This window comes from Oncorhynchus gorbuscha, linkage group LG20, assembly GCF_021184085.1.
Source record: "Oncorhynchus gorbuscha isolate QuinsamMale2020 ecotype Even-year linkage group LG20, OgorEven_v1.0, whole genome shotgun sequence".
In the NCBI taxonomy this organism is placed as follows: Eukaryota; Metazoa; Chordata; class Actinopteri; order Salmoniformes; family Salmonidae; genus Oncorhynchus; species Oncorhynchus gorbuscha.
The window spans coordinates 41,831,226-41,844,342 of record NC_060192.1 but is presented as its reverse complement, the minus strand read 5'-3'; the positions used below and the strand labels follow the sequence as shown (position 1 = coordinate 41,844,342).

Below are 13,117 nucleotides of genomic sequence, written 5' to 3'. Positions count from 1 at the left end.
GAAACAGAGAGACAGAGACAGAGAGAGAGAGACAGAGACAGAGAGACAGAGAGACAGAGAGACAGAGAGAGAGAGAGAGAGAGAGAGAGACAGAGACATAGAGAGACAGAGACATAGAGAGACAGAGACATAGAGAGACAGACACAGAGACATAGAGAGACAGAGACATAGAGAGAGATAGAGAGAGACAGAAACAGAGAGACAGAGACAGAGAGACACAGAGAGACATAGAGAGACAGAGACACAGAGAGAGACAGAGAGACAGAGACACACAGAGAGAGACAGGGAGAGACAGGGAGAGACAGGGAGAGACAGGGAGAGACAGGGAGACAGGAGAAAAGTTACTGAGGGGGTAAATTAGTTTGGTTGAGCGTCACTGTTCATCTCACATCAGCTAAGAAAGAAACACTCACAAACAAACATTTGTTCAACAGAAATGTTGTGAAACCACAGGATCCTTGTATCAGGCTGCTTCACACACTGGTACCACAGGGCCCCGAGACAACAGTACCACAGGGCCCCGATACAGCAGTACCACAGGGCCCCGAGACAGCAGTACCACAGGGCCCCGAGACAGCAGTACCACAGGGCCCCGAGACAACAGTACCACAGGGCCCCGAGACAACAGTACCACAGGGCCCCGATACAACAGTACCACAGGGCCCCGAGACAACAGTACCACAGGGCCCCGAGACAACAGTACCACAGGGCCCAGAGACAACAGTACCACAGGGCCCAGAGACAGCAGTACCACAGGGCCCCGATACAGCAGTACCACAGGGCCCCGAGACAACAGTACCACAGGGCCCCGATACAGCAGTACCACAGGGCCCCGATACAGCAGTACCACAGGGCCCCGATACAGCAGTACCACAGGGCCCCGATACAGCAGTACCACAGGGCCCCGATACAGCAGTACCACAGGGCCCAGAGACAACAGTACCACAGGGCCCCGATACAGCAGTACCACAGGGCCCCGAGACAACAGTACCACAGGGCCCCGAGACAGCAGTACCACAGGGCCCCGAGACAGCAGTACCACAGGGCCCCGATACAACAGTACCACAGGGCCCCGAGACAACAGTACCACAGGGCCCCGAGACAACAGTACCACAGGGCCCCGAGACAACAGGGCCCCGATACAACAGTACCACAGGGCCCCGATACAACAGTACCACAGGGCCCCGAGACAACAGTACCACAGGGCCCCGATACAACAGTACCACAGGGCCCCGAGACAACAGGGCCCGAGACAACAGTACCACAGGGCCCCGAGACAACAGTACCACAGGGCCCCGATACAGCAGTACCACAGGGCCCCGAGACAGCAGTACCACAGGGCCCCGAGACAGCAGTACCACAGGGCCCCGAGACAGCAGTACCACAGGGCCCGAGACAGCAGTACCACAGGGCCCCGAGACAACAGTCCACAGGGCCCAGAGACAACAGTACCACAGGGCCCCGAGACAACAGTACCACAGGGCCCCGAGACAGCAGTACCACAGGGCCCCGAGACAGCAGTACCACAGGGCCCCGAGACAACAGTACCACAGGGCCCCGAGACAACAGTACCACAGGGCCCCGAGACAACAGTACCACAGGGCCCCGAGACAACAGTACCACAGGGCCCCGATACAACAGTACCACAGGGCCCCGATACAACAGTACCACAGGGCCCCGATACAACAGTACCACAGGGCCCCGATACAACAGTACCACAGGGCCCCGATACAGCAGTACCACAGGGCCCCGATACAACAGTACCACAGGGCCCCGATACAGCAGTACCACAGGGCCCCGAGACAACAGTACCACAGGGCCCCGAGACAGCAGTACCACAGGGCCCCGAGACAGCAGTACCACAGGGCCCAGAGACAACAGTACCACAGGGCCCCGAGACAACAGTACCACAGGGCCCCGAGACAACAGTACCACAGGGCCCAGAGACAGCAGTACCACAGGGCCCCCGATACAGCAGTACCACAGGGCCCCCGATACAGCAGTACCACAGGGCCCCGAGACAACAGTACCACAGGGCCCCGAGACAACAGTACCACAGGGCCCCGAGACAACAGTACCACAGGCCCCCGAGACAACAGTACCACAGGGCCCCGAGACAACAGTACCACAGGGCCCCGAGACAACAGAACCACAGGGCCCCGAGACAACAGTACCACAGGGCCCCGAGACAACAGTACCACAGGGCCCCGAGACAACAGAACCACAGGGCCCCGAGACAACAGAACCACAGGGCCCCGAGACAACAGTACCACAGGGCCCAGAGACAGCAGTACCACAGGGCCCCCGATACAGCAGTACCACAGGGCCCCGAGACAACAGTACCACAGGGCCCCGAGACAACAGTACCACAGGGCCCCGAGACAACAGAACCACAGGGCCCCGAGACAACAGTACCACAGGGCCCAGAGACAACAGTACCACAGGGCCCAGAGACAACAGTACCACAGGGCCCAGAGACAACAGTACCACAGGGCCCCGATACAGCAGTACCACAGGGCCCGAGACAACAGTACCACAGGGCCCAGAGACAACAGTACCACAGGGCCCAGAGACAACAGTACCACAGGGCCCCGAGACAACAACAGTACCACAGGGCCCCGAGACAACAACAGTACAACAGGGCCCAGAGACAACAGTACCACAGGGCCCCGAGACAACAGTACCACAGGGCCCAGAGACAACAGTACCACAGGGCCCAGAGACAACAGTACCACAGGGCCCAGAGACAACAGTACCACAGGGCCCCGAGACAACAGTACCACAGGGCCCCGATACAGCAGTACCACAGGGCCCCGATACAGCAGTACCACAGGGCCCCGATACAACAGTACCACAGGGCCCCGATACAACAGTACCACAGGGCCCCGATACAGCAGTACCACAGGGCCCAGAGACAACAGTACCACAGGGCCCAGAGACAACAGTACCACAGGGCCCAGAGACAACAGTACCACAGGGCCCAGAGACAACAGTACCACAGGGCCCCGATACAGCAGTACCACAGGGCCCCGAGACAACAGTACCACAGGGCCCCGAGACAACAGGGCCCCGAGACAACAGTACCACAGGGCCCCGAGACAACAGTACCACAGGGCCCCGAGACAGCAGTACCACAGGGCCCCGATACAGCAGTACCACAGGGCCCCGATACAGCAGTACCACAGGGCCCCGATACAGCAGTACCACAGGGCCCCGATACAGCAGTACCACAGGGCCCAGAGACAACAGTACCACAGGGCCCAGAGACAACAGTACCACAGGGCCCAGAGACAACAGTACCACAGGGCCCGAGACAACAGTACCACAGGGCCCAGAGACAACAGTACCACAGGGCCCAGAGACAACAATACCACAGGACCCCGAGACAACAGTACCACAGGGCCCAGAGACAACAGTACCACAGGGCCCAGAGACAACAGTACCACAGGGCCCAGAGACAACAGTACCACAGGGCCCAGAGACAACAGTACCACAGGGCCCAGAGACAACAGTACCACAGGGCCCAGAGACAACAGTACCACAGGGCCCAGAGACAACAGTACCACAGGGCCCAGAGACAACAGTACCACAGGGCCCAGAGACAACAGTACCACAGGGCCCAGAGACAGCAGTACCACAGGGCCCCGAGACAGCAGTACCACAGGGCCCCGATACAACAGTACCACAGGGCCCCGAGACAACAGTACCACAGGGCCCCGAGACAGCAGTACCACAGGGCCCCGAGACAGCAGTACCACAGGGCCCCGATACAACAGTACCACAGGTACTACAGAGAGCTAGGAGGGAGGGAAAATGGTGGGAAGGAGTAAAGGAGAGCGTTGAAAGAGAGATGAGAGAGAAAGAGAGCGAGTTTAGTTTTACATCCCCCAGGGAATAACTGAGAAACAGTCCAACTCAAACTGCTTTCATGACCAACTGCTTCTGTCTGGGTATGTTTCTCTGTCTATAAACCTGACGCAACAGCTGAAGAGGAGGGGGAGGGAGGGGGGAAGAGGAGGAGAGCAGAGGAGGAGAGAAGAGAAGAGGGGGAGAGAAGAGGAGGAGGAAGGGAGAGGAAGAGGAGGAGGGAGAAGAAGAGGGAGAGAAGGGAGAGAGGAGGGGAGGAGCAGAGGGGGAGAGAGAAGAGAAGAGAAGAGGGGGAGAGTAGAGGAGGAGAGTAGAGGAAGGGGAGAGAAGAAGAAGGGAGAAGAAGAAGGGAGAAGAAAAAGGGAGAAGAGGGGAGCAGAGGGGGGGGAGAAGTGGACAGCAGGAGGAGAGCATAGGAGGGAGATTAGAGGAGGGAGATTAGAGGGAGAGCAGGAGGAGGAGGGAGAGCAGGAGGAGAAGAGAAGAGGAGGGAGAGCAGAGGAGGGAGATTAGAGGAGAGCAGGAGGAGGAGAGCAGAGGAGGGAGATTAGAGGAGAGCAGGAGGAGGAGAGCAGGAGGAGGAGAGCAGAGGAGGGAGAGCAGGAGGAGGAGAGAAGAGGAGGAGAGCAGAGGAGGGAGATTAGAGGAGCGCAGGAGGAGGAGAGCAGAGGAGGGAGATTAGAGGAGGGAGCGCAGGAGGAGGAGAGCAGGAGGAGGAGAGCAGGAGGAGGAGAGCAGGAGGAGGAGAGCAGAGGAGGGAGAGCAGGAGGAGGAGAGCAGAGGAGGGAGAGCAGGAGGAGGAGAGAAGAGGAGGAGAGCAGAGGAGGGAGATTAGAGGAGAGCAGGAGGAGGAGAGCAGAGGAGGGAGATTAGAGGAGAGCAGGAGGAGGAGAGCAGAGGAGGGAGATTAGAGGAGAGCAGGAGGAGGAGAGCAGAGGAGGGAGAGCAGAGGAGGGAGATTAGAGGAGGGAGATTAGAGGAGAGCAGGAGGAGGAGAGCAGAGGAGGGAGAGCAGAGGAGGGAGAGCAGGAGGAGGAGAGAAGAGGAGGAGAGCAGGAGGAGGAGAGCAGAGGAGAGCAGGAGAAGGAGAGCAGAGGAGGGAGAGCAGGAGGAGGAGAGAAGAGGAGGAGAGCAGAGGAGGGAGATTAGAGGAGAGCAGGAGGAGGAGAGCAGGAGGAGGAGAGCAGAGGAGAGCAGGAGAAGGAGAGCAGAGGAGGGAGAGCAGGAGGAGGAGAGAGAGAGGAGAGCAGAGGAGAGCAGGAGGAGGAGAGCAGGAGGAGGAGAGCAGAGGAGAGCAGAGGAGGGAGATTAGAGGAGAGCAGGAGGAGGAGAGCAGAGGAGAGCAGGGGAGGGAGAGCAGGAGGAGGAGAGAAGAGGAGGAGAGCAGAGGAGGGAGATTAGAGGAGAGCAGGAGGAGGAGAGCAGGAGGAGGAGAGCAGAGGAGGAGAGCAGAGGAGGGAGATTAGAGGAGAGGAGAGGAGGGAGATTAGAGGAGAGCAGAGAGGGGAGAGAAGAGGAGGAGAGAAGAGGAGGAGAAGGGAGAGAGAGAGGAGGAGAAGAGGAGAGAAGAGGAGGAGAGAGGAGGGAGGAGGAGGAGAGAAGAGGAGGAGAGAAGAGAGGAGAGAAGAGGAGGGGAGAGAGAGAGAGAAGAGGAGAGAAGGAGGAGAGAGAGGGAGAAAGAGGAGGAGAGAAGAGGAGGAGAGAAGAGGAGGAGAGGAGGGAGAAGAGGAGGAGAGAAGAGGAGGAGAGAAGAGGAGGAGAGAGAGGAGGAGAGAAGAGGAGAGAAGGAGGAGAGAGAGAGGAGGAGAGAAGAGGGGGAGAGAAGAGGAGGAGAGGAGGAGAGAGAGAGAGAAGAGGAGGGAGAGAAGAGGGGGAGAGAAGAGGAGGAGAGAAGAGGAGGAGAGAAGAGGAGGAGAGAAGAGGGAGGAGAGAAGAGGAGGAGAGAAGAGGAGAGGAGAGAAGAGGAGGGAGAGAAGAGGAGGAGAGAAGAGGAGGAGAGAAGAGGAGAGGAGAGGGAGAGAAGAGGAGGGAGAGAAGAGGAGGAGAGAAGAGGAGGAGAGAAGAGGAGGGAGAGTAGGAGGAGAGAAGAGGAGGAGAGAAGAGGAGGAGAGAAGAGGAGGAGAGAAGAGGAGGAGAGAAGAGGGGGAGAGAAGAGGAGGAGAGAAGAGGAAGGAGAGAAGAGGGGGGAGAGAAGAGGAGGAGAGAAGAGAAGAAGAGGAGAGAAGAGGAGGAGAGAAGAGGAGGAGAGAGGAGAGGAGGAGAGAAGAGGAGGAGAGAAGAGGAGGAGAGAAGAGGAGGAGAGAAGAGGAGAGAGAGAAGAGGGGGAGAGAGAAGAGGAGGAGAGAAGAGGAGGAGAGAAGAGGAGGAGAGAGTAGGAGGAGAGAAGAGGAGAGAAGAGGAGGGAGAGAAGAGGAGAGAAGAGGAGGAGAGAGAAGAGGAGGAGAGAAGAGGAGGAGAGAAGAGGGGGAGAGAAGAGGAGGGGAGAGAATAGGGGGAGAGAATAGGGGGAGAGAATAGGGGGAGAGAAGAGGAGGAGAGAGTAGGAGGGAGGGAGAGTAGGAGGAAGAGGGGGAGAAGAGGAGGAGAGAAGAGGAGGAGAGAAGAGGAGGAGAGAAGAGGAGAGAGAGAAGAGGAGGAGAGAAGAGGAGGAGAGAAGAGGAGGAGAGAAGAGGAGGAGAGAAGTCTCAGCCTCCAGTATTTATGCTGCAGTAGTTTATGTGTCGGGGGGCTAGGGTCAGTTTGTTTATCTGGAGTACTTCTCCTGTCCTATTCGGTGTCCTGTGTAAATCTAAGTGTGCGTTCTCTAATTCTCTCCTTCTCTCTTTCTTTCTCTCTCTCGGAGGACCTGAGCCCTAGAACCATGCCCCAGGACTTCCTGACATGATGACTCCTTGCTGTCCCCAGTCCACCTGGCCATGCTGCTGCTCCAGTTTCAACTGGCCTGGGCCCTAGGACCATGTCCCAGGACTACCTGACATGAGGACTCCTTGCTGTCCCCAGTCCACCTGGCCATGCTCCTGCTCCAGTTTCAACTGTTCTGCCTTACTATTATTCAACCATGCTGGTCATTTATGAACATTTGAACATCTTGGCCACGTTCTGTTATAATCTCCACCCGGCACAGCCGGAAGAGGACTGGCCACCCCACATATGCTCTCTCTAATTCTCTCTTTCTTTCTCTCTCTCGGAGGACCTGAGCCCTAGGACCGTGCCCCAGGACTACCTGACATGATGGCTCCTTGCTGTCCCCAGTCCACCTGACTGTGCTGCTGCTCCAGTTTCAACTGTTCTGCCTTATTATTTGACCATGCTGGTCATTTATGAACATTTGAACATCTTGGTCATGTTCTGTTATAATCTCTACCCGGCACAGCCAGAAGAGGACTGGCCACCCCACATAGCCCGGTTCCTCTCTAGGTTTCTTCCTAGGTTTTGGCTTTTCTAGGAGTTTTTCCTAGCCACCGTGCTTTTACACCTGCATTGTTTGCTGTTTGGGGTTTTAGGCTGGGTTTCTGTACAGCACTTTGAGATATCAGCTGACGAGAGAAGAGGAGCGCTATATAAATAAATTTGATTTGATTTGATTTGAGAAGAGGAGGAGAGAAGAGGGGGAGAGAAGAGGGGAGAGAAGAGGGGGAGAGAATAGGGGGAGAGAAGAGGAGGAGAGAAGAGGAGGAGAGTAGGAGGAGAGAAGAGGAGGAGAGAAGAGGAGGAGAGAAGAGGAGGAGAGAAGAGGAGGAGAGAAGAGGAGGAGAGAAGAGGGGGAGAGAATAGGGGGAGAGAATAGGGGAGAGAGAAGAGGGGGAGAGTAGAGAAGAGGAGGAGGAGAGAAGAGGAGGGAGAGAAGAGGAGGAGAGAGAGAGAGGAGGAGGAGGAGGAGAGAAGAGGAGGAGAGAAGAGGAGGAGAGAAGAGGAGGAGAGAAGAGGGGGAGAGAAGAGGGGGAGAGAATAGGGGGAGAGAAGAGGAGGGAGAGAGAGGAGGAGAGAAGAGGAGGGAGGAGAGAAGAGGAGGAGAGAAGAGGAGGAGAGAAGAGGAGGAGAGAAGAGGAGGAGAGAAGAGAGAGAGGAGGAGAGAAGAGGGGGAGAGAAGAGGAGGAGAGAAGAGGAGGAGAGAAGAGGAGGAGAGAAGAGGAGGAGAGAAGAGGGGGAGAGAGGGAGAGAGAAGGGAGAGAGAAGAGGAGAGAGAGAGAGAGGAGGGAGAGAAGGAGGAGAGAAGAGGAGGAGAGAGAGAGGGAGAGAAGAGGAGGGAGAGAGAGGAGGAGGAGAGCAGAGGGGAGAGAGCAGGAGGAGGAGAGCAGAGGGGGAGAGAAGAGGAGGAGAGAAGAGGAGGAGAGAAGAGGAGGAGAGAAGAGGAGGAGAGAAGAGGAGGGAGAGTAGGAGGAGAGAAGAGGAGGAGAGAAGAGGAGAGAAGAGGAGGAGAGAAGAGGAGGAGAGAAGAGAGAGGGGGAGAGAGGAGGAGAGAAGAGGAGGAGAGAAGAGGAGGAGAGAAGAGGAGGAGAGAGAGAGGAGGAGAGAAGAGGGGGGAGAGAGAGAGAGAAGAGGGGGAGAGAAGAGGGGGAGAGAAGAGGGGAGAGAGAAGAGGAGGAGAGAAGAGGAGGAGAGAAGAGGAGGAGAGAAGAGGGGGAGAGAAGAGGGGGAGAGAAGAGGGGGAGAGAAGAGGGGGAGAGAGAGGAGGAGAGAAGAGGAGGGAGAGACGAGGAGGAAGAGAGGAGAGAGGGGGAGAGAAGGAGGAGAGAAGAGGAGGGAGAGTAGGAGGAGAGAAGAGGAGGAGAGAAGAGGAGAGAGAGAGAGGGGGAGAGAAGAGGGGAGAGAGAGGAGAGGGGGAGAGAAGAGGGGAGAGAAGAGGGAGGAGAGAGAAGAGGAGGAGAGAAGAGGAGAGAAGAGGAGGAGAGAAGAGGAGGAGAGAAGAGGGGGAGAGAAGAGGGGGAGAGAAGAGGGGAGAGAGAAGAGGGGGAGAGAAGAGGGGGAGAGAAGAGGAGGAAGAGAGAGAGGAGGAGAAGAGAGGAAGAGGAGGAGAGTAGGAGGAGGAGAGCAGGAGGAGGAGAGCAGAGGGGGAGAGAGCAGAGGGGGAGAGCAGAGGGGGAGAGCAGAGGGGGAGAGCAGAGGGGGGAGAGCAGGAGGAGAGCACAGGTGGAGGAGCAGAAGTGGGAGAGCAGAGAAGAGCAGAGGGGGTAGAGAGCAGAGAAGAGCAGGAGGAGGAGGACAAGAAGAGAGGAGGAGAGGACAGGAGGAGAGGGAAGGATTCTTTATTAATCGGTACATAAACATGTCTCCATTAGCAACACAAACATCAGAAGCCTCATGCTGCCGAGCTTCCAGTGAAGAGCTCCTTCACATCGGGGTGTCTGGGAAATGATAATAGCACTTCATTAAAAGGAGGAAGCTTTCTGCAATGAGAGGCTTCTCACAATGCTAGAGGACACACACACACACACGGTACATACCAGGAAAGGCCTAATTGGGTCCCAGTGTATCCAGTCGTAGGTGTTGGAGTCCACATGTTTGTGACAGTATTTGGCCCACGGAGAGATACGGAATAACTCCTCCCCTTCTGACGTCAGCACCACTAGCTGATTGGACAAAAGGAAATTACATCAGAGGCGAGAAGGATATTTATCTGCCAACAAGACACCAAAAATATTCAATACTTTATATATAATAAAGTAAAAATACTTTAAAAACACAGAATTAAAAGTTTGATCTGAACAGTCTAATTTTAAAAAGTCTTGGAGGATCCATTTGACCAAATCAGAAGGGTGGGCTGACATTTTGTGTTTTGCGATGCAGCTAGCTAGCCAAGCAGGGCGTTAGCTAGCCAAGCAGGGCGTTAGATAGCCAAGCAGGGCGTTAGATAGCCAAGCAGGGCGCTAGATAGCCAAGCAGGGCGCTAGATAGCCAAGCAGAGCGCTAGATAGCCAAGCAGGGCGCTAGATAGCCAAGCAGGGCGCTAGATAGCCAAGCAGGGCGCTAGATAGCCAAGCAGGGCGCTAGCTAGCCAAGCAGGGCGCTAGATAGCCAAGCAGGGCGCTAGCTAGCCAAGCAGGGCGCTAGATAGCCAAGCAGGGCGCTAGATAGCCAAGCAGAGCGCTAGATAGCCAAGCAGGGCGCTAGATAGCCAAGCAGAGCGCTAGCTAGCCAAGCAGGGCGCTAGATAGCAATTTTGCTGCCGCTAACACCCAGTCTTCAGTCAGATGTTGGACAAAACAACCTTCTAGAACTGGCTAATTTTCTGTCTGCTGTTGGACAAAACAACCTTCTAGAACTGGCTAATTTTCTGTCTGCTGTTGGACAAAACAACCTTCTAGAACTGGCTAGTTTTCTGTCTGCTGTTGGACAAAACAACCTTCTAGAAATGGCTAGTTTTCTGTCTGCTGTTGGACAAAACAACCTTCTAGAACTGGCTAGTTTTCTGTCTGGTGTTGGACAAAACAACCTTCTAGAACTGGCTAGTTTTCTGTCTGCTGTTGTATCTGAACGTCCCGTCTTTAGTCAGCAGTCTCGTCTCTCCTTTACGGCCGTTGTATCTGAACTGGGCTTTAGAGAACTAGGGGTCTGTCAGATCTAGATCCCTGTCTTAAGACTGGTGGACAAGAGATGTACAGATCAATCCCTTTCTCTCCTCTCTTGTTTTAGAACGGTTGAGATGAACAGACCAGCCTCTCCTCTCTAGTTTTAGTATGGTTGAGATGAACAGACCAGCCTCTCTCCTCTAGTTTTAGTATGGTTGAGATGAACAGACCAGCCTCTCCTCTCCTCTCCTCTCTAGTTTTAGTATGGTTGAGATGAACAGACCAGCCTCTCCTCTCTAGTTTTAGTATGGTTGAGATGAACAGACCAGCCCCTCTCTGAGATGAACAAAACTCTCCTTTAGTTTTTTGAGTACGGTTGAGATGAACAGGACCAGCCCCTCCTCTCCTCTAGTTTTAGTACCAGCCAGCCTCCCCTCTCCTCTAGTTTTAGTATGGTTGAGATGAACAGACCAGCCCTCCTCTCCTCTCTAGTTTTAGTACGGTTGAGATGAACAGACCAGCCTCTCTCTCTAGTTTTAGTACGGTTGAGATGAACAGACCAGCCCTCCTCTCCTCTAGTTTTAGTACTCCTCTCCTCTCTAGTTTTAGTACGGTTGAGATGAACAGACCAGCCTCTCCTCTCTCTAGTTTTAGTATGGTTGAGATGAACAGACCAGCCTCTCCTCTCCTCTAGTTTTTTAGTATGGTTGAGATGAACAGACCAGCCCCTCTCCCTCTCCTCTCTCTCTAGTTTTAGTACGGTTGAGATGAACAGACCAGCCCCTCCTCTCCTCTAGTTTTAGTATGGTTGAGATGAACAGACCAGCCCCTCCTCTCCTCTCCTCTTTTTAGTTTTAGATGAACTTGAGATGAACAGACCAGCCCCTCCTCTCCTCTCCTCTAGTTTTAGTATGGTTGAGATGAACAGACCAGCCTCTCCTCTCCTCTAGTTTTAGTACGGTTGAGATGAACAGACCAGCCCCTCCCCTCCTCTCCTCTAGGTTGAGATGAACAGACCAGCCTCTCCTCTCCTCTAGTTTTAGTACGGTTGAGATGAACAGACCAGCCCCTCCTCTCCTCTCCTCTAGTTTTAGTATGGTTGAGATGAACAGACCAGCCTCTCCTCTCCTCTCCTCTCCTCTAGTTTTAGTACGGTTGAGATGAACAGACCAGCCCCTCCTCTCCTCTCCTCTAGTTTTAGTACGGTTGAGATGAACAGACCAGCCTCTCCTCTCCTCTCCTCTAGTTTTAGTATGGTTGAGATGAACAGACCAGCCTCTCCTCTCCTCTCCTCTAGTTTTAGTATGGATGAGATGAACAGACCAGCCCCTCCTCTCCTCTAGTTTTAGTATGGTTGAGATGAACAGACCAGCCCCTCCTCCTCTCCTCTCCTCTAGTTTTAGTACAGTTGAGATGAACAGACCAGCCTCTCCTCTCTAGTTTTAGTACAGTTTTAGTACGGTGAGATGAACAGACCAGCCTCCCTCTCTAGTTTTAGTCTCAGACCAGCCCCTCCTCTCCTCTCTTTAGTACGGTTGAGATGAACAGACCAGCCTTAGTATGGTTGAGATGAACAGACCAGCCCTCCTCTCCTCTCCTCTCAGACCAGCCCCTCCTCTCCTCTAGTTTTAGTACGGTTGAGATGAACAGACCAGCCTCTCCTCTCCTCTCCTCTAGTTTTAGTATGGATGAACAGACCAGCCCCTCCTCTCTAGTTTTAGTATGGTTGAGATGAACAGACCAGCCTCTCCTCTCTAGAGATGAACAGACCAGCCTCTCCTCTCCTCTAGTTTTAGTACGGTTGAGATGAACAGACCAGCCCCTCCTCTCTAGTTTTAGTACTCAGACCAGCCCCTCCTCTCCTCCTCTCTAGTTTTAGTACGGTTGAGATGAACAGACCAGCCCCTCCTCTCCTCTCCTCTCCTCTCTAGTTTTAGTATGGTTGAGATGAACAGACCAGCCTCTCCTCTCCTCTAGTTTTAGTACGGTTGAGATGAACAGACCAGCCCCCTCTCTCTCAGACCAGCCCCTCTCCTCTCCTCTAGTTTTAGTACGGTTGAGATGAACAGACCAGCCTCTCCTCTCCTCTCTCAGACCAGCCCCTCCCTCTCTCGGTTGAGATGAACAGACCAGCCCCCTCTCCTCCTAGTTTTAGTACTCCTCTCCTCTCCTCTCTAGTTTTAGTACTTGAGATGAACAGACCAGCCTCCTCCCTCTCTCGGTTGAGATGAACAGACCAGCCCCTCCCTCTCTCTCCTCTAGTTTTAGTACGGTTGAGATGAACAGACCAGCCCTCTCTCCTCTCCTCTAGTTTTAGTTGGTTGAGATGAACTCCTCTCCTCTCCTCTAGTTTTAGTACGGTTGAGATGAACAGACCAGCCTCTCCTCTCTCTCCCTCTCTCTAGTTTTAGTACGGTCTCCTCTCCCTCTCTCTAGTTTTAGTACGGTCAGACCAGCCCCTCCTCCCTCTCCTCTAGTTTTAGTATGGTTGAGATGAACAGACCAGCCTCTCCTCTCCTCTTGAGATGAACAGACCAGCCCCTCTCCTCTAGTTTTAGTATGGTTGAGATGAACAGGTTGAGATGAACAGACCAGCCTCTCCTCTCTCTCCTCTCCTCTAGTTTTAGTATGAACAGACCAGCCTCTCCTCTCTAGGTTTAGAGAGATGAACAGACCAGCCTCTCCTCTCTAGTTTTAGTATGGTTGAGATGAACTCTCCTCTAGTTTTAGTACGGTTGAGA

The 13,117-nt window shown here is 54.4% G+C and overlaps 1 protein-coding gene across 1 annotated transcript in view; it reads right to left on the bottom strand.

The window, feature by feature from the left end:
* Positions 1-13,117, bottom strand: part of gbe1a (glucan (1,4-alpha-), branching enzyme 1a) — a 202,430-nt gene that overhangs the window by 130,897 nt on the left and 58,416 nt on the right. The window contains exons 4-5 of the mRNA XM_046317104.1: positions 9,312-9,437; positions 3,934-3,984 (exon numbers count right to left, since the gene is read on the bottom strand). Coding sequence (XP_046173060.1) covers positions 3,934-3,984; positions 9,312-9,437 — 177 coding nt within the window. The remainder of the gene's footprint in view (positions 1-3,933; positions 3,985-9,311; positions 9,438-13,117) is intronic.